Source organism: Passer domesticus, chromosome Z (assembly GCF_036417665.1).
Source record: "Passer domesticus isolate bPasDom1 chromosome Z, bPasDom1.hap1, whole genome shotgun sequence".
NCBI lineage: Eukaryota > Metazoa > Chordata > Aves > Passeriformes > Passeridae > Passer > Passer domesticus.
Genome location: NC_087512.1, coordinates 68,090,786 through 68,111,604, shown reverse-complemented (window position 1 = coordinate 68,111,604; position 20,819 = coordinate 68,090,786). Strand labels below are relative to the sequence as shown.

Genomic DNA, 20,819 nt, shown 5'->3' with positions numbered 1-20,819 from the left:
CTCCCACTCCAAACTTCACACACTGGCTCCTAGGAAAAACAGAGACCAACATGCCCTTTAGGGAAAACTTTAGGGCAAACTTTGCAGGGAATTTGATCCTGTATTCAAATGCATTAATGTGCTTGCAATAGATGCTTCCTAGACTATTACAAGTGAGTTGCTAAATCTCTAGTCACAGTACCTGAAGTAAAAAATAGAATTCTGAATTGCTAAAGAAGCATTAAAACAGGAAGTGAAAACAGCTTGCTTTTAACCACATGACTCTGGAACACTGATGTAGTGTCTCGAAATGTTTTTTTTAGCATCCTGTGAGCATACTAGTTGAAAAGCAAATGAAAACCAAAGGCAAGTTACAGGAAATGACTGTCTTTAAGTTTATGAAAGAAACTTTACCATGTGAAATTTCATCTTCGGTAAAGTTGACTTTACTATTTTATTGCTATTTACTTGTACTTTTTGTTTTATGTAATAGCTTAGTATTGCTAATCAAACTCTTCACTTTTCTGAACCAAAAATGGGCTGTCAGAATCAGAAAAAGAATTAAAAACAAAATAGACCCAAATTAAAAGGACGTGATCGCAGCCTACGTCCCTTGGGGAAAAGCTGCTGGTGTGGTCAGTTCAGCTCCAGCAGAGTTTGTTGTGCCTCAGCTCAACTGCAGCTGTGAAATGGTACCACCTGGTGTTCACTTCCACCATCGACCTTACTTAGCCACTTTCTGCAGGAGCTTCAGACAGAGCAAAAAGGAACACATATTTCATAAACTGCTGTGTAACTGTTTGTGGTGGTTTGAAAGCTGAAAAACACACCTGGAAAAACTTCTCAGATTTGACAACTAAAGAGAACTGAGCCTTTTCCAAAACCAAAAGACTACATGCTTAAATCACGAACTTTCCTGTGAAGAAAAAGATGTTATTTATATGTCCTTAAGCCAGAAAGTCCTTAAGACATGTAAAAAAGAGCTTCAAGCGATGACCACAGACAACTTATCCTAGGATCTCTCTTTTTACAGACAGGGCATTTTTGTTATTTATATTTTATGACTTCTCTTGCATGGAAGGATTGATAAAACTTTTATCACTAATTTTTCACATTCAGAAAATTTTTCACATTCTCTGGCTGAAAAACTTGTTTCCTTTTGCTAAGTACAGGAGTTTACATACATTACTAACATCTTATATAATAAAATCATAGCTTTAACATAGCCTGATTCAGTCAGTACATCCAGATAAAAGTAAGCATAAGCTCTTCTCACTGAACTAGAGCTTGTAATTGCTCCTGTAAATCAAAGCACTAGAGGATGTCATTAAATGCAAAGTTGCATTCTCTAAAATGGAAGTTCATTATATATCCAGATAAACTGGATGTATAAACTGGATGTTTAAATGCAGCCATAAAAGAAAGTTATGCTGGAAAAAAATTGCATTTTTGCTCAAGAAATTAATGATCAGAAAGTTCACATGTATTGATGATTTTGAAAAAGTCAATGTCATTTTATACATTTTTTTCAGTACTGTCACATAAGAAGAAAGACTTATAAACACAAATCTGAATTTAGACTTTGACAGAAGTAAGTTTTAAGTCTGTCATGGATCACACAGGTTTTTCAGTCTAATATCCATGGCTCCTGGGGATTCAGACCAACAAATAAAATATGTCTTGGTATTCCTTTTGGTTCCATTTCTTAGTACAGCAAAGCTAGTGAAGCATCCAGCTGTCAAAAAGTACAATTTTCTTCCTTCTCCCATAGTGGGCTGGCACTGGCACTCCCAATCAACACAGTTCACCAACGCGACACAAAGCTAACCTTCTGTTAAATAAATAAATGCATGTTTTTCTGCCACTGCAGCAAGCTCTCAAGCAGGGTCAAACAAACACCACTGTTCCTGTGGGGGAGGATGGTGGATATGAATATGGCCAAGCAGTGTGCTTTCACTGTGTAATTAGATTACTTGAGTACAAAGCTCTGGATTCACTCTCTTTTAAAAGTGCTGAACTGGCCCTGAATGTGACTTGCAAGAAACTGCAATACATCTTTCTTAAATTGCTATGAGTTGAACTTTAGTTAGTTAAAATAAACTTGAAATTCTGTCAAGGATCTGCACTATAAGAGGAAAAACAGTAAAACATTAACATGATCTTAAGAGCAAGCAACTAGTTAAAAGAGGGTGTTTCGTCCACCATTTCTCAATTTCACTAACACTTCAAAAAGTAACATTTTAGTCTAAAAATGTATAATTTCTGCCAGGCTTGTAAAAGAACATTACTCTCCTCAAAATGGAAAAAGAAAAAGCCTTTTTTAAGATTTCAACTTCTTTCTAGGAGGAAACATAGTTAGGTCTCCTTGCAGCGAGCACACAAAGAAAAAAAACCACATAACAGCTATTGCACCAAAGTAAAGCATTCATTAAAAGGGAAGGAAAGGTAACAATGGCCAAAATCTCAGCAAGATAAAGCCAAACAATTTAGCATGAGTTACAGAAGACAGAGCTCCTTCAAACAAGCAGAAGGCAGCAGTAAGTGGAAGCATTCAGCTAAGAATGTTTTTCTGTGTGAAGCTCAGTTTGCACAAGTGATGTGTTGCCATTCCCTCCTAATTAGAAGTGGTATTGAGCCACTCTCCGGAAGACTCGAGCTAAGCTTATGGTACTAAAAGGACATTTTTTGTTTGAATCACAGCTACCACAAATCCACAGAAGAATACAGTCTAGCCTGAACAGATCCTCATCTTCAGCTTCCTTAAATGCATTTTGATTAGGCTCAAGAGTATATGTTTGCCTTCTTATTCAGTAGATCAAGATCTCAACATGAGTGAGGCTTTAGTTTCACACAGAATTTCAAAGGCTACAAACCTTTGAAGTGAAGCTATCATTAGCCATCAGACATATTACATACCAATAAATACAAACATGTCACTTAAGACTATCACAGGGTATTGCGAGACTTTATCTAAGAAGTGCTTGAAACCACCAAATTCTTAATTTTCTGGCAGGTTCTGTAACACTCTACTTGGTGGGTTGACTCCAACCAGCAGCTGAGGCAAGAAAACAGAGATGAAGAGAAGACTCACAGAGTGAGACACAGACAGTTTGATAGGTGAAGCAGAAGTTGTGGGCACACAGCAATGCAAAGGAGGAATTAATTTACCACTTCCCATCATCTGGGCAGGTGTATAGTCACTTCCCAAAAAGCAGGGCCTCAGCAAGTGTATAGGTTACTCAGGAAGACAAATGCCAGAACCACGAATATTGTCCCCTTTCTCCTTCTCATCCCAAGGTTTTACTGCTGAAAATTATGTTAGATGGCGTGGAGTGTCCCTCTAGACAGTCCTGAGATCAGCCGGGGTCAGCTGTCCTGGCTGTGTGTCCTGCCATATCTGCCATGGGAAAAGGAGTGCAGAGGAAGCAAAAAGAACCAGCCTCGACTAGCACCACTCAGCAATAGCTGAAAGACTAAAACACTCTTTTAGTACCAGGCTCAGAATATAGCAGATTAGAGGCTACTACTAAAAAAAAATAATTCCAGCCCAGCCAGTTCACCTACTATAAAAGTTATTGATAAAAAATAAACAGATACTAAGTTTGCAGAGCACCAACTACTCTGTCTCCCATCCACTGGAAAAAAAGACCCTAAGGTAGTAGTAGTTGTCAAAATAATATAAATTTGGCATCTTAAAAAATGTTTTAAATAAAAATCAAGTTAAATGCTGTGCATAAAGGAACCTTTGGAGAGAAAAACATGAAAAGCAAAAAAATTCATTTTTCTAATAAGAATTACAGGAATTCTCTTTTTGACTGATACAAAATTTTGGAAACTCAACCACTGATGCAATCAAGAACAAACCCCAAAATTCAGTAAAATCATATTACCACTTAATATGTAGCTTTTAAATTGGTTTTCAGTCCCAGAGCCAAATTTTGTGAAGACTTTCATTGAATACAATGTGGTTACTTTAGATTGGTGGAATTTATCATTATAAAAGAGTATTTTAATTTAAATTTTTATAAACCATAAAAATGTCTTTTTCCATGGAAAGAGACATTTATCAGAATGCATGAAAAAAATGTCGCAATAGCACGTTTCTTTAAGAGTAAAACACGTGCTTTCTTGTGGTGTGGTTTTTTTTTGTTTGTTTGTTTGTTTTTTGGGTTTTTTTTTTTTTTGTTGTTTTTTTTTTTTTGTTTTTTGGGGTTTTTTTTATGTGGACAGATTGCAATCCATCAAGCCAGCAATGTCCTCTTTAACTAGAGATGCACAAGCACTTTGAAACCAAAAACTTCAGTGCTGTAGCCTACCTCAGTTTCGTCACTTCTCCAAAGAGGCCAAAAGAGGGAGTAGGAGCTCTGCTGCCGGGAGGCTGCCAATTAACAAGCATTGCACCCACCCAGGATTATAAACCAGAGAGCATTTTACTGGAAGTAGACATTACCAGAGTGTAGGTGTTTCCTTATTCACATTTAGTCATTCAATATCCAACCTGCTGCTATCAGCATCATTTACGTTTTTGCACTTTCTATTGTCCAACAGAAAATGCAAAAATGAAATACAAATGATGCTGAAGTTTTAGCGGTCAAGTGACCAGATAAGAGCAGAGCTATTACCAAAAGCACAGGAAGAACAAGAGTTACTAGAGTATGATACAAAAATACAGGAATGAAGGGCAGCTTGTTCTTCTAGTGAAAAGCAGATTTATTACTCGGAAAGCACAGAGTGCACTGTCAAAAGTGCCCTCCCCAAAACTCGTCTCAGTTTTATGAGGGGATGACAGCTAGAAAGAGAAGGAGCACATCTCTGCTGAACTGTCAGCCTCCACATCAGCACACTGGTATTTTTACTGCCCTCCCTAGGAGGCTCCAGACAATGGCAATATTCTAAAGACTGACCAGGTAGAATCCCCAGAGAATTAATGCATACTATCAAAGACAACAAACAGAAATGCCTGTTCTAATTTCTCTTCTTGCAAACTTCCCTCTTCTTTTGGAGTTAAGTCCCAAAGACTGGGATAAAAGTCACAAAGTGAGCAACTCCTAGAATCAAAGCATGTACACTGTGCAAAGATTTCCTAACAGTAAGGCACAGGAACCTTCTAATCACTAAAGAACTTTGTAGGAATACTTATGTAATCCAAACTTCTATTTTTCAAGAATCAATCCTGGAATGCAATACAAGAAAAAAGAAATCTATCAGAACTAGTTCATGTAGTGGATCTGATGGTTTCTAAATCTCTAGAGTAAGAAAAAGGATTTTTTAATTACCATAAAATAAAGCATCATCACTCCTGACTTCCATATGCTTATTTCATAAAACTGATTTTAGACACCCAATTTGTTGTATTTAGAGACCCTATCTGTTGTATATAATTAGAATAAATAATAGAAGGCAACACAGAATTTTCTGCCTACATGTATGCAAAGTGCATGGATGGATGTATTCATGATTTTATAGACAGACAACTGGAATTGCCTTTTCTCTAGAGACCACCAGCCGGGAGCTATGCCCACACCAGCATTTAACATAGCAGAACCTTCTGTCATAGAGCAGCAGTGCCTCACCCACGTCTCCCTCCTTCCTTCCCGCCCCTTTGCAGTGCAACCAGCTATTCACCTGGGCTGCCACACAAAAACTGCCAACACCAACTAGCCCACAGGAACAGCACATCCCTAACTTCTGTCAAAGCAACCAGGAAAGGGACATGTCCTGCAAGTTCCCTTGCCAGCTTTTCTGCTATGCACCCTCCAATCTGAGGAGAGCTGGGATTCACCAGCAGCATTATTCCTTCTCACAACCTAGGTAAATTCAACCTCCACAGATCTAAGGAACATCAAGCAGGGACTCTGTTTATCCTTTTTGCTTCTTACTCTTAGACCTCCAAATCTCCAAAATCTGTTGCAAAAAACTACCCCTGTGACCACAGGTCCTGGCATTGAAATGGCAGTCAATATAATCACTATTACACTTGTAATACTTTTACAACGTAAGCGTTTCTTTCAGAACCAGGTGAAACATTCCTCTGAAATGCCTACAGGTGCAAATTTATTATACTATTTTATACTGGCTGATCTTCAAATTAATTTCTGCTTTTTCTAGCTTTATTACTTGTGAGGAATCTATATCCAAGATCTGCTCAACATCACCACCTGAAATTATCAGGACTATACTTTAGGAAGTTCAACCTTGTATTTTATAAAAACAAGAGTCATCCACTATCCCCCAAATAAAAAGCAAAAGTAAAAATGTTAATATCAATAAAAAAAACTAAAAACTCACTCACTGTCTTCTGTGGGAAGGACCTGCAGGGAATAAATCCATTCTATTATATCATCTTTGTTCACCACATCTAAGGAATCCAACATATCCAGACCAGAGAGTGCGAAAAATGCAATTGTCAACCTAAAAGAAAAAGATAAGACTTACACTTCCCACCATAAATATCATGGGGAAATTAACAAACGGTTGAAGCAACAGACACATCTATGAATTCTCAGCCTTTGACAGTGGTGCAACACAGAGCCTAGCTTAGAATACATGAAAGCCATCTACTGGACAAAATAATGTTCTCTATACTGAAAACATTTCTCTGCCTCATCAAGGTTTTTATATAAGCTGCCCCTCCTTTTATATAATAATGATATTTCAATTAAAAATTTACATGAGAGCCTGTTTACCCAAAAGAAAACCCCAACAAAACCCACTATAAAGTAAACTAGGTTATGACATTAACATATGGAGCACTAGTTCTCTGTGAAGAATTCTTACTGAACAATCCCATAAACATGCATTAGGTGCATATGCAAGGTAACCCTTAACTATAGTAAGCTGCCTCTTACTGTGTCTCAAACCCAATTTCAGATTCTCAGATGTCAATGTCAAACAGCAAAGCCTACTTTGTAAGCAAATAATGCGTAAACAGCCATACAGAATAAATTAACAACTACAGGTACTTATTTCTGGTCCTTGGGTGTAAAGCAGCCTAGATGACTACCTTACTTAAACACCTAAAATTAAGCATGCCACATTCAAGTATCCAACAGAGCAGTGGAGCACCTAGCATGATGAATGTCCTTCTTTTCTACAACTTGTTTCCTTCCATGAATGTGTGCTATCATACCTGGTAACTAACACCTTCTTTACTGGGTTTGTTTTAAGCCATTGCAGCCACCCATTGCATGGCCCTCCAACAGTGCATTACTCACTCTGACAGAGAACCAAAGCAACAGCACCGGGTTAGGAACTCGGGAGAACCTACTATGGGAGAAAATGCTCATGTAATGGTACCTTGGATGTTCTGACTCAGACTAAAATTAGCTGGATGTTTACTTTGCCACCCACACTTGTCTGCTGATCCTTCTAGAAATTCTCGCCCTCCATACACCAGATAAGATGATGGATTGTGAAACAACTGCTACACATGCAGAAACTAAAATTCAGTATGCCGAGGAAAGCCAACAGTTAATACCAACTTTCCTTACAAGATTAAGCTGTAATTCGTATTTACCTCACAAACAGGTGAGTCACCTTGGCCAGAGGTTGGTACCTCTGAAGAGACACATGTGGACAGGAGCCTCCACAGACACTTAATTTCTGCATGAGGTTCTGCATCAGAACCACAAACAGTACGACCATGTGAGTCAGCCCAAAGCACACATCCAAAAGAATTATTCTAATTAAAACATAGCAGCCAAATGACAACACAGCAGATGTTAATCTTAATACAGTGGCACAACTTCCTACGTTGACATTCCTGCCAGCAGGCTGGTAATATATGCATATTTACTGTCATTATTTCAAGTAATTTTTTTGAGTAGAGAAAGACAAAAAAAGTATGTTGTGCACAAAAATATTTCTATGTAGAACAAAAGTGTATTTTAACCCTTCTGATGATTAAGAAATTGTCTTCCAAAGCGCAAAATTTACACTTCAAGGCTTATATCAACTTTTTCAATTGATCAGATCTCAGTTTAACCCAGAATTTGACCCTGGATAACAAATAACCAATTTAAAAAAATCACTATTTTATTAAAAAAAAACAACAAAGGAATTTACTGTTCAGCTACAATAAACTATTTATTTGAAACACTGCCTCTATATTCAGATTTTCATGAATACTGACAATCTTTTATTAGAACTATTAAAAAGACATTTTCACTCCATCTTATCCAGCTAAGTTACTTCCAGTGAGGCACAAATATGCCAACATCAGCACTAGAAAACTGCTGCAAAGTCCAAAACCAAAAGGCTATACAAACAACAGACAGCAAATCTCACCGAGAGTTAAAAATGCATATTTTATACATTTTATACATATATTTTATATATGTCAAATATATGAACTTAAAAAGTGGTTTTAAATACAGTAAGGGTTCAGTTCACTTTTTCAGAGTCGACTGTCTGTCTCCAGCATTACTAAAGAACAGCCTTTAATGTGATGCAATTTATTTACAGTGGGCAAGAGTGTCTGGCACCACTGGTCATACACAGGTTGCAATACAGCTGTTTAGGTACTGCATCTTTACCCCGTATGCTGTCCTCCCTCACAGAAAATTACAGACATATACGCTAGCAAAAGCAACTCTTAGCAGCACCTCAGGTGACAGACACATGCCAAGAAGAGTAAAAATTTTATCTACAGCCATTTCCACAGAGGATGGCCACCAGGACATTCTGGATGGCAGATTCAGACCTCTCTGGCTTCCAGAGAAGACAAAGGCTACAGTTTTACAGAAGAATTCAAAAAGCATTGGAAGTGACAAATTTGAGAAACTGATTAAGTGTGCTACTAGAGCATCATGAAGTACCAGAACCTAAAAGACTTCAGAAATCAGAAAATTGCATTCTCCTGCAAAACCTCACAGTACTAACAAGTAGCGTGCATGAAACACTACCAATCAGAATGCTTCAAAACCACTCTTGCTGCAACTACTGTTGCATGCAAATAACTACAGATAAAAATAATTAAGGCTTTCAGGCAAGAAGTTGAGTAGAGAACACGAAATTAATTTCCTTTATTCTCCATTACTGTCTTACAATCTACAGCTTCACTTGGAATGCACCATCACAGTGAGGAAAATTACCATCCTTGTCTGGTGACAACAAACACAACAAACACAGTTTTCTACTGCAGTGCAGTGAAAAAAAAATCTGACAAACCACTTTATTTATTTATTTATTTAACAAATGTCTCTTTAATTTAGTTGAGTTTTCCCATCTAACTCAAAACAGAACCACTCCAATTCAGGAAGAGGGGAAATTCAAATAAAAAGGTAACAGCATTTCTTTCTGCAGCTGAATCAGCTCCAGAGGTTTGCTAAAGGTTTGCTGAACTCAGTGACCTTGAATTTGGCAAAAAGGGAAACTTAACACCCTTGAAATCAAACTGGAGATTATGCATTTATAAACTCCTACTCAGAATTTGTCAACAGACAGGTGTGCACCTCTGCAGAACATGGCTACATTGTCAAAGGCCTCTGGAGATCACAGGTCCCACCTTTTGAAGAAAAAAGGGCCTCAGAGGAGATGATCCAGAACCGTGAGAAGCCACATCCTCAAAGGTGACTCCACCTCTTCAATGGGCAAGCTTTTTATGGTTAACTCTGCTAACAGCGAAGAACATTTTCCCTACAGCCACAGAATTCCCCCCTAAGTACCCCATTCCCACAGCCTCCTGCCTCATCACCACGATCCCTTGCAAACAGTACACCTCCATCTTTCTTTGTAAGTAGTTTCCCACCCATGGAAGAATGTGATTAGATCCTTCCTTCTCTGAAGGAAGAAGGCTGAAGACATCCCATTTCTTTATCTCTTTTTTTGAAAAGGTTAGCTACATGTATTATCACTCTAATACATCTGCACGCTTGGATTGTTTTAAGGCCTATACATAGATAGGCACAGGATGCCTAGATTTCCCCTTGCTGTCACCTAAAACAAATGAGAAAGTAAACTGAAACATCAGCTAATTTTTAATGAATAAATGATCTACAGCTCTGCAATTAAAATTTCACAAAATTACAGAACAGCCAGGAAAGGATCTCTGGAGATCACCTCATATAACGCCCTTCTCCTAATGCAGGTTTACCCAGAGCAGTTTCTACAGGATTGTATCCAGGCAGGCTTTTAATATCTCCAGGGAAGGAAACTCCACAACCTCTCTGAGCAGTCTGTTTCAGTGATCAGCCCAGTGTGAGGAGGCTTTTTCTCATACTGAGATGGACCTTCCTGTCTTTCTGTCTGCTGCCCTTTGCCCTGTCACAGGGACCACTTAAAGAGTTTGGCCCCATCCTCTCACCACCCACCCCTTAACAAACTTTAATGCACTGCTAAGACCCTCTCTCAGTCATCTCTTCTTGAGGCTGAACAGGCCCAGCTCACCCAACATGAGAGAGCTCACAGGCCAGATGCTCCAGTCCCTTAACCATCTTCTGAGCCCTCTGCTGGCCCCTCTCCAGTAGCTCCATTTCTAACTTTTCAATATAAAGTTGTCTTATTTCACACACAGCTCAGCACTATCTGTTCCAGTCCTGACATGTTTATGCCATGTGTTTGTGCTCTCAACCAAGATAAAGCAGGATGACCTGATCAAAGCCATGGAGCATTCCAAACAGGATGACTTGCCACACATTTTAAAGTGGAAAAAATCTTACTATTTTATTGGCTGAAGAATATTATCAAACCATTTACTTGTCTTCAGTATTTTATCAAGGGCAGCTGGATAATCACATCACTGGTATTATTATGCTTTCGAAGTAAGAATATCAAATAAGTACATTCTGAAGACATTACAGGAAGAATGCAGCTCCAATTCAAAGTGAGGGCCATATTTCACTAGTATTTTCTCTTTTACACTAGGTAATTAAGACTTTAAAATATTTGCAACATGAAGAGGAGTCTTCTGTCTGCCGAAGTAAAGCTTAGGTGATTTATTTTAAAATGGCTTCCAGGGCGGATTAAGAGAGGGAAGCCTTGGATTTAACCAGATAAGAAGGATCAACAGGTCTTCCCTCGTGGACGTCAAGCAGTTTACGCGAGCAGTGACTGCACCTCTACACTAACACGTAATTTTTTGGGAGCCGTCTGCTGGTGGGCAGATTTATAGGGACATTTTTCCTTCCGGCCGCGGGGCGCTGCTCCCGGCCGCGGGAGAGGGCAGCGCTCCGGGAAGGGCTTCCCGTCACCGCGACCGGGAAGGGAGCGCGGCCGGGCCCGGGACGGGCGGGGGGCGCCGGGCGGACACGGCGGCGCCCGTCCCGCCTCCCGCCGCGCTGCTACCTGCTGGTCTCCAGGGACGAGTAGCGCTCGGGCAGGATCTGGAGGCACCGCTGGAAGAAGCGCACGTGCCGCTCCCGCAGGAAGTCCAGCCGCTCCGGCTCCCCCGGGCACGGCGCCGCCGCCGCCGCCATCTCCATCTCGCCGCTGCTGCCCGCGCCCGGCGCGCCCGGATCGCGTCAGCCGGGGCGGGGAAACGGAAGGGGGAAGCAGCGGGAAAGGGAAGGGGAAGGGGAAGGGAAAGGGAGCCTCAGTGCACTGCGGCGGGGGCCAGGGTGGTGATCCCACGCTTAAGGGCCGCCACAACGGGGGAAACGCGCTTCTAATGCCAAGGGACATGGCAGCCGGCCGGTGTGAGAGCCGGCGTGTCAAACCGCAGGCGCGCGAACACAGCGGTAATACACGCCGTGGGCAGGCCGGCTCCGCGCCGGGAAGCGCTGCTTCGTGCTGCGGCAGGGACAGGCTGGTGCGCAGCTATGACCCTCCTCTCCAGGCTGGGACAGCTCTGACAAGAAAACAAAAAGGCTTAAAGTATAAAAGTGCGCTTGTGTCATGCTGCACACCCATCGGTCCGCTCCTCACCTCCGAGAAACGCGCACCGGCCGTTCTGCAGCTGCTGGTGCCATCTCTTGCCTGCGTTCCTCCCAGCCCTTGGAAGGTCTGTTCAACCTGGATCGCTCTCTGGTGACCCGAACCTCGACCTCAGAGTGAAACAAACAACCAAAAATAATTAGCCTTTTTCGTTCATCACAAAAGGAGTTCCATCAGGCCCACCGGGTCTCCACCATAAAAGACAGAGACACTGCTTGCTGTCATTAAATGTTAATAATTTAGTAATTTAAAAGGTCAAACTCTTGTTAAACCCAGTGTACGCAAAATGCTTCTGGGAGACAGCCTACTTATTTAATTAATGGTAGAAAACTATTTGAAAAAATGAAAGCCACCACCCATATTGGAGCCCGCTTTTATAGGCCTTACCTAGTGAAATACCACTGTGAAAGACATGAATTCTAGGGGGTTTTGCCATTTTTTTTAAAACAGGAACAACTATGCCTGCTCCAATTCTGTCTACTGATAACAGGCAAGACTTTTTGTTTTATCAACCATTTAGAATATTTAAAACAATTGCTTTTTAGATCAATGAAAAGGAAGTCTGCTTAAACCACCAAGCTGCACACATCTCTGGTTAAAACAAACAAAAAGTTACCTTCTCTCTTAACTTTGCCAATCTTTTTTCTTTTTCCTGTTTCTCTGTCTCTTTAGCATGTTTCTGCAGAACCCTTAGCTCCAGTTTATGTAGCTCCTGAAACATAATGAGTGGAAAAGCAAATTTTTCTTTGGAAGTAAAACAAATGATGTAAAAATATACATGCAGCATTTTCACAGCTTTTTTTTTTTTCTGTTTATTTTTGGTTGTTTTTTGCTTGTTTTTGTTTTGAAATTACTGCAATAGTAAAGAATAAGGTTTCACTAGGTAGCTACATGCTATAGCTTGTCCTGCCCAAAGAAATTACAGTTACATGGCTTGGAAATAAAAAAGTAGTTTTTTGGAAACTACAGCAGTATTTGGAACAGAGTAATTCCAACTCTGTTTATAAAAGTTTACTATGAATGCTGACAATAATATCAATTCTCCATTAACTGCATTTACATTGATATAGGATCTGACTTCACCTAACAGGTACTGAAACCTGCAGGATGTTCAAACAACTTTTTCTACCTCCCATCTGAATACAGCACTTAGATCCTCTGAAGTCTTCTTAAGAAGCATAGCCCAAGTACTTTTTCACAAAAAAAAAAAATTACTGAAGAAATAAAACCACTTCTATATGGATAAAGAAATATGAGCTTGAGTAATCCTGTAGAATTTAGATATTGAAGAAAATTGATGAAAAGGAGCATCTTTGTGTATCTTACTGTTTATCTGCAGTAGATGCTGTTATTTGTAATGAATTAATAGTGGATTTAGATGAATGATACTTGGATTTTAAAGCTTGTTAAACTGATTATACTGTAGTAGGATGTATCAAATTTAAGACAATGGCATGCAAAAATGGAGGTGAAATTACGCACATGCTCTTGAAACTTAGACATTTCTTCTGCAGCAGTTTTCTTCCTTCCCTCCTTTTCAGCTTCCTCCTTCTTCTGACTTTCAAGCTTTTCAAGTTCCTCCTTAACTTTTTTTTGCAAGGTATTCCTTTCCAATAATAACTTCACGTGGCTTTGGCGCTCTTTTTGTTGCTTTTTCTCTTTCTCTTCTAGTTTTAGTTGTGATGCTTGATCTATTGCAAATGCTACTACTTTCTGTTTCTTCCAGACTTCAACTGCAGCTTTTCTTTTTCTTTCTTCTTCTACTTTTTGCTTTTGAGCTTCTTCAAGCTGTAGCATTTTTTCTGATTTCTCTTTCTCCTTCAAGTTTCTTTCTTTTTCTTGCTGCTGCTTTTCTTTCCACTTTTTAATTGACTGCAAGAGACCACAGGAAAAAACCCAAGGATTTCATAAAAATTTTACATGCAAATTAAAATATTCACATTGATTCGGTCTGATGAAGATATTTGTTCCAAGAACACAAAATGCACATACGAATTAAAAGTCTACTGAAGGCAAAACCTAAAACCAAGAAGTATCTATATGTGTTTTCTCTCTTTTTTTTTCCCTATTTTATGGATCACACAAGCAGGTTTACCAGATGTCTGCTAAAACTGTTTCAGCAATAATAATAACTTGTTATGAATGTTGATGCAATATACTTTTTTAATGCAAACATATTTCAGTTCTTGTTTTCTTTCCAATTAACCCACTGTTTTATAGTACTTATGTCAGTACATCTTTTATTACTTAGATAGTTCTTGAGGGAATCATAATTCTGCATGTCTGTCTTAGGTGTATTGCTTATACAGTGGGACACATTCTTAGAGACAAACGTAACAGGAGAACAGGATCACTAACTGCTCTGGGCTTGGCACCTAACTTGCTAAATCACTGACTTCAAAAGCATTTGTAATATACTTTGGCAATACACAGGGCCACTTCTCTGTGTTGTTAGGTCTTTGCCTATTTGTAATTATTAACGACAAATACTTTGGCAGGTTGGGGATGCTAAAGGCCTCAGTTATATACTGTCAGCTGTAAGACAAATCTGCCTAGCACTACAACCAGAGAGGTAGATACAAAAACAAGATGGTATGCATTTCAAAAATAAGTACATTTTCTGAAATCTTCAAAAGCCTTAGAGGCATTATTTTACCTCTTTCTTTCTTTCATGTAAAATTACATATTCTTGATACCATTTGTCATGCTGTTCTATATCTTCTTTTGTTCTTCCGCTGAGATACTCAAGGGCTTCATCCATGTAAGATAGCCTTCCTTTGTATTTTGTCCGTATTTTCAGAAAATTTTGATGATCATAATCATCCCAGCCTCCCTGCCGCCCTCCTGTTCGCTGAAGAAATTTTTCAAACTCTATTACTTCTTTGGGTAGGTGAGTTTCCAGTGTTTTATCAACTGTGACCCTGGCTGAAGGTAGCTTCCAAACTTTTTCTGCTGTTGAGCTCCCTAATGCCCACAGTTCCACTCTTCTCTCAAAGAGACTGAGCTCGTTACTGATAGCATTTTCCTCTTTCAAAAGCTGTTGATATCTGAAAAGAGACAAACACTGAAATGTAAGGAAAAAAAATCCAGTATTGATTCTCCAAAATTCTCTCATTGTCAAATCTCTCTCATTCACCAAAAATGAATTTCGGAATTGTTCAATGCCACACAAGAGCTATTCTTCAAAGATTAAGAACTGAAGTGGTAACAGCACAGTTGTAATGATTGGTGATAAAGCCCTATACAATGAGAATTAAGTTACCCTTTTACTGAAAGAACACATTTATGGCATGCATACAATTAACTCAATCCCCTCCTGACACGAGTAGAAAGAAAAAGAAAACCCCCCAAACCCGATTAGAAAACACAACAGCAACAAAAAACCCGCCACAATCTAATCTCTTCTACAGCCTCTCTAAAAAGCCTATTCATGGGCAAATTTTGTTACATTGGAATGCTGCAATAGTTGTATAAACACCCTGTCTAAAAGTCAGTTTATCAAGATTCTAATGCTGACAGCTTGTGCTACCACAGGAATCACTACCAAGACAGTAAATCATAAGAACAGAGTAAATAATTAAAACAGTTTGTTTAAATCTAAACATTTAGATTAATGCAGTTTTCATTGTGTCTTACAGCAGCCCTTTTTCTAGTAGCTGAAGCATGTATAAACATACATTTGCCTTTGTTCCTCTTTAAAAGCATTGATTGCATTTTCTATTTCTTCCATCATTTCCTTGATCCTGTCAACAACTATAAAAGGAAAAGAAAAAAAAAAAAGCGTATAACTTAAGAAGTCTATGTTATTTATCAGCACTATCCAGAAATGCGGGACTTGTGGAGACTTTCAGGATACATATCTCAGTGTACAAAAAACCATGCATTTCCGTCTCAAACAGCCTTAAAATTCTTATTTATTCAAAAGGTGTGGTTATGAAAGGACTTAGCTAACTGGATGCAAATGCCAATATAAATGTTTATTTTCCTTAAAGAAGTCTCACCTTGACTAACCTTCAACTGACATCCAAAATAAGACAAGACTTATCCTAGAGTTCCACTTTTGTTTCTTATAGCAATGCAGTTAATAACTTAAGCACACTTAAGTTTACATCACACTACAGCAATTCTATTTAACCTGCAGGCAACTACTATTACAAAGCTGACAAAGAAATATCAGAGTAAGACTTTGTGCTCTACTGTCAGCATGCTGTAGTCCTGACTTAAGATGGTAATACAGCTGTCCAGAGAAGATATATTTTGCAGTGGAAGAAAACCCACCTGTTAGATTAGATTATATTATTAGATTAAAATCTCTGTTAAATCAGCCCAACATCTCTATGGACACACTGAATGCAGTTCAACTAACTGTATTTTGGTAAAGTTATACAAACTAAAATTAATTTTTCAGCTTTCATGCCTTATTAGTTCTTAGTATCTTAACTGACAGTTTAATCATTTTTTAATAGATAAAACACTGGATAAATGAAATGCGATGCATTTTATCTAGCATCAGAAAGCCCTCAGAAAGTAGGAGACCCTCAACCTGAGCTTCACAAAAGGTAGTAGGTACCACATGAGGATGGTTCTTTCAGAACCTATTTCCCAAAAGTTGTAAAACATCCAAATTGAAAAAACTGCTGCAGTATTTTATGTGGAATATTTCAGTTTACATTTCAAACTGGTGGCTAGAAATGAGTTCCCTGTAGAACCTACTCTGTGACCTCTTACCAGATCAAAGGGGCTACCTGGTAGTAGAATACCAAGTTTATTTTGCATAAGACTGATAGGAAATCTGGCTTTCAACAATCTCAAGGAACAAACACACCCCACTTTTAAGACCACATAAATTTCTGTTTCCACACAGAACTGCACAATCTTTTACCATTTCTTAGGTTTCTGCCATTTCTAGGTTTAGTCTTCCCTTTCCAGATTCCTGCAAAATCTTAGTGTCCCAAGTCTGCAGGAGAAAGACAACTATGCAAGAAACCTATCTGTAGAGGAAAATGTTTTTAAACCTGTTGTCTTGACTTACACTCTGGCGTAGGCTTCACATCTTTCAATTGCTGCTGAAGTCTCTTCACATTGTTTTGTATTTTTGATAGCTGCTGCAGAATTTTAGCTTCTGTTAAACAAAATAAGGTGCTGATAGTTCTAACAGTTTCTTTGTGCATTACATTCAGTAAAGGAACAAGAGCAATGAAGTGTCCAAAATAAACCAGGGATACTAAAATAAACCTTAGATACTAAGGACCTGTATATCTTCTATCCTAAAAGATTTGGATTAAGGAAAGTACAAGTTCCTGCTAAAACCACAGAAAATCTTACAGCATACAGATCATGCTGAAAGACCTCAACATAGTAAATGTGAATTGGGGGGGGGGGGGGGGGTTGTACACTTTCATATCTTTTAGGATATACTCCTTCACATCTGACATGTAGTGCTCTCATCATTGTCGTCTTTATTTTCTCACAGCATCATTTCCATCCATATGCCACGCTCCCTTCTTACCCATGGAAAACAATTTCTGAACTTATAAGCTTAGTCATTCCTCAAAAATGTACATTTCTTAAGGACTACAAGATGTAAAGGACATTCTAAGATTCCTTAAATAAAAGGTGCACATCAGAACACATGGAAATTTGTAAGAAAGTATACTTTTAATTGTTTCTGTATTACTTTTCTTCACCTTATTTTGATCTGTATCAGATGGTTTGCACGATTTATACGATTATTGTTCAAAAAATTCAGGTACTGTGAGTCAAGGGAGTAACTTTTTTTCTTGAACTATATTATACTCTGTAAGTGGAAGAGATACTGTAGGACAGACTGTGTACCAACTCACAGCACTATTTGACCTAGGAATATTCATTGCCCTAAAAAAACTCAAAAAATGCAAACACAGGACAGTTTAAAGGGATATTTAAAGGCAACAATCAGCGTGTGAACATTGAGGTAAGAATATTTTTACTGTACCTTAGCTGGACTACATTAGGTTTTGCAATATACATATAAAATTCATTCCAAGTTTCTTGAACAGTACCTTTCCACCACAGTGGTTTAACAGTGAAGATTAAAAGACAACAGTTAGTAATATGAAGCCCAAAATGTTTATGCTTCTGAGTTTTACTGAACTCAGTGAACTGTCTGTTTCTAAGATGGTGAAATACCATCTTTCCATCTTTCATCTAAACTCACCTCTCTGTACTACTGATTTTTAAACCATTTACAAAAACGACCGCATATTAGAAAAAAACCAAAAGCAAATAAGCCCAAATAAAACCTCACTTACTTTCCATTTTCCTGCTGTCAGTCATGCTGTGTTCCAGCTCCTCAAGTAATCTGTAGTCTACCCTGAAATCACTCTTCCTATTATAAAGGTGTCCAGTTTTGTCTTTTTCTATATTTGCAAGCCTAGGAAGAAAGGGTGCCATAGTGAGTAACACTCAGTAACGCCCCAAGATTTTCCAAAGTTAGTGTGCAGGCTGTGTTAACAGGACTATCTTAGATTTTATACAATTTCTGAAGCTATAGGATTACACACCACAGTTACTCAAGAACTTTAACAAGAAATTAGCAAGGAAATCACCTCAGTGGCATGCAGTGGTCTACACACTGAAATTTTATGTGCATGCATTCTCTCTGGAAGCCTTGCCAGAGTCTTCCCTGGGAAGTGCAGGCAGACAGGCTGTATTAATGCAGTGGCACGCCTAGATGGAGCCCCAGCACAGACAACATTACAGAGGGACGCGGAGCCACAGTTAAATGGCATGCCTCACTTCAAGTGGCTTGGGAATATTTACATTACCCAGCAGCCAAATTTTCCGCCACAACCCAGGAGCCAGGGTAATCAAGGTGAACTAGATTCAGACACACAGTGTAAAACATTGGTGTGAGACCAAGTGCCCTGTTCAATCAGGGTTCACAACTGCAAACCTCTCCTTTAGTCAGATGGCTACATTAGCTATTCCACATAAAGCTCATCCTTTTGAGAACTCCCTGTTCTTTCAGCTGCCAGTGTAGTTGTCATCAGCAGGTGGTCAAGATGTGGGGAAGCAGATTTAAATCACTTCTATGCCTAAGCTGTTTTGAACCCTTGTTTTTGAAAACAGCAGCCTAGATACTCTAGCAATCTTCTATTGCTGCAGTGCCCCTGTTGTTGGTTAAGGGCTTTAGGTCCTTAGAGGGTAAGCACAGCTAAGTAGGAGGACTGAGAACTCAATTGTGCCTCACACATTTCCTTTTCTGGTGCACCTAAGAGCAGCAATTTGTATTAAAGTCGTACTACACGACTGGCCACTGGCGTAAGTCCAAATAATTCAATTGTAATTCAAACAACAGGGCATTTTGGAGCTCATAAGCCTATCCTGAGCTACTGTAGCAACAACAGTTGAGCTCCTGAAAAGGATACCTTTAGGCTAAAGATTTCATTATTATATACTCTTTGAACCTCGAAATAATAATGTTACCTCCTGAACAGAATGAAAATGTACTTATGATAAAGTGTTTAACTTACTGAGCTTTTAGCTTTTCTGCAGTTCTTATGAATTCAACTTTCTTAGCTCGTTCACCTTTGATCTTCCACCTCTGAACCTGTCGGCCAGCACCTGGAGTACTGGAACAGCTCTCATTCTGCAGATAACAAAATCAATTGTTATTAACAACTTTTTTTTTTTTTGTTAATTCTCATTGATTACTTTCAAGCAGACAACCCCACAGTGCAGAGCTCAGTGTTCTATTGGCGCGATTCAAGTAAATTTAAGCGGCAGGGGCACGAAAGCGGAGTGAGGGGCGTGACACGCCCGCACACACGACTGCACTGCTCGGCAGAGAAACGCCGAGTCCGCCACACCGAAAGGCTGTCGCAGGCGCTGGGCACCGCGGCCAGCCCGACACACCCGCGCAGCCCGGAGCTCCTCCGGGAGGCTGCGCTGCCCCGGCGGCCTTTACCTGCAGCCGCCCGGCCGCCGCCGCCAGCGCCGGGGCCAGCGCGGCCATGTTGTCGCGGGCCCGCCCAGAGGAGGGGCGGCCCTGGCCTCGCTGCCGCCATTAACTCCTTCCTTCCGCGGGCCCTGGCTTCGCTGGTGTTCCCGAGTTTGTGTGGATTGCTTCTTTCAGGAACGCCGGGATGTACCCTCATTAGCCTGTCGGAATGTGGAGAGTTCCACATGATTCAGTGAATTCTGGGGGGCGGCTCTGAAGACCAGAGATTTTAGGAACCGGTGTTTTCCCGACTGCAGGACACAAACTCAGTCACAGATGCTCCCTGAAGATAGCCCTCCTGAAGACATTGTATTGACTAATTCAAGTTCTTAACAGCACTTTCCAGATACATTTTTCCTCTTTGTATTTTATGACTATACTTGTTCTCCTGGTATTTGCTGAATAGGAATTAAAAAGTAAAGGCGAACATTTCAAAGCCTGGAAATACTCTTCAGCATAAAATAAAGAGGGTTGTTCTCACAGATTGTTACCTAAAATGTTATAAAAGTATTCTCAGTAGTCTTTCAAAGTCCTCTTTGCCTTGGTCTTCACTATTAGATGTAAGAGAAAAAAGTTATGTTAGCGTTTGCTTTCTTTTGGTGATTGTCAGCCCTTCCAAGTTTCCTGTTAGTGTGAGCAGCAAATTGGTCACTTGTTGGGGACTGCTCTGCAGCAAGCACCTTTTTTTTCAAAAAGTGCTTTAATAAGGTGTTTCCACTCATAGCGTAACTCAGGTACTGCTCAGTAGTTCACCAGTTTCTGGCTAGTCAGTCTTTATGACTTTTGCTTTATTTGTGAGTTACTGAGGACTTCAAAGAGTTGTTCTGGAAACTATATGAAGGGATATTTCAGATCTCAGAGCATGGTTAGATTTGGTTACTTCTGGCTTTGTGCAGCAGGGACTCGGACATCCAGTTGCAATGCTGATATAAAGATGAACCCTGGATTTCAGCTGTGCCAGGATATTTCTTCATTCTCTCTGTGGAGA

The 20,819-nt window shown here is 39.6% G+C and overlaps 2 protein-coding genes across 3 annotated transcripts in view; both read right to left on the bottom strand.

Annotated features, from left to right (window-relative positions):
- The window catches only part of PGGT1B (protein geranylgeranyltransferase type I subunit beta), a 36,779-nt gene extending 25,379 nt beyond the window's left edge, over positions 1-11,400 (bottom strand). The window contains 2 exon segments of the mRNA XM_064405759.1: positions 6,272-6,390; positions 11,263-11,400. Coding sequence (XP_064261829.1) covers positions 6,272-6,390; positions 11,263-11,399 — 256 coding nt within the window. The 5' untranslated portion in view covers position 11,400.
- A 225-nt stretch (positions 11,401-11,625) lies between these two features.
- Positions 11,626-19,871, bottom strand: CCDC112 (coiled-coil domain containing 112). 2 transcript variants are annotated; one of them, XM_064405757.1, is made up of 10 exons: positions 19,799-19,871; positions 19,365-19,480; positions 18,141-18,262; positions 16,883-16,972; positions 15,528-15,603; positions 14,507-14,897; positions 13,333-13,722; positions 12,467-12,562; positions 11,842-11,960; positions 11,626-11,764 (listed from the first exon to the last, which is right to left on the bottom strand). In XM_064405757.1, the coding sequence occupies exons 1-10, from the start codon at positions 19,844-19,846 to the stop codon at positions 11,734-11,736; spliced, it is 1,479 nt and encodes a 492-aa protein (XP_064261827.1). In that variant the 5' UTR covers positions 19,847-19,871; the 3' UTR covers positions 11,626-11,733. The 2 variants fall into 2 exon arrangements, with proteins under 2 accessions (XP_064261827.1, XP_064261828.1); XM_064405758.1 differs by lacking the exon at positions 19,799-19,871 and adding an exon at positions 19,561-19,678.
- Positions 19,872-20,819: the final 948 nt, after the last annotated feature.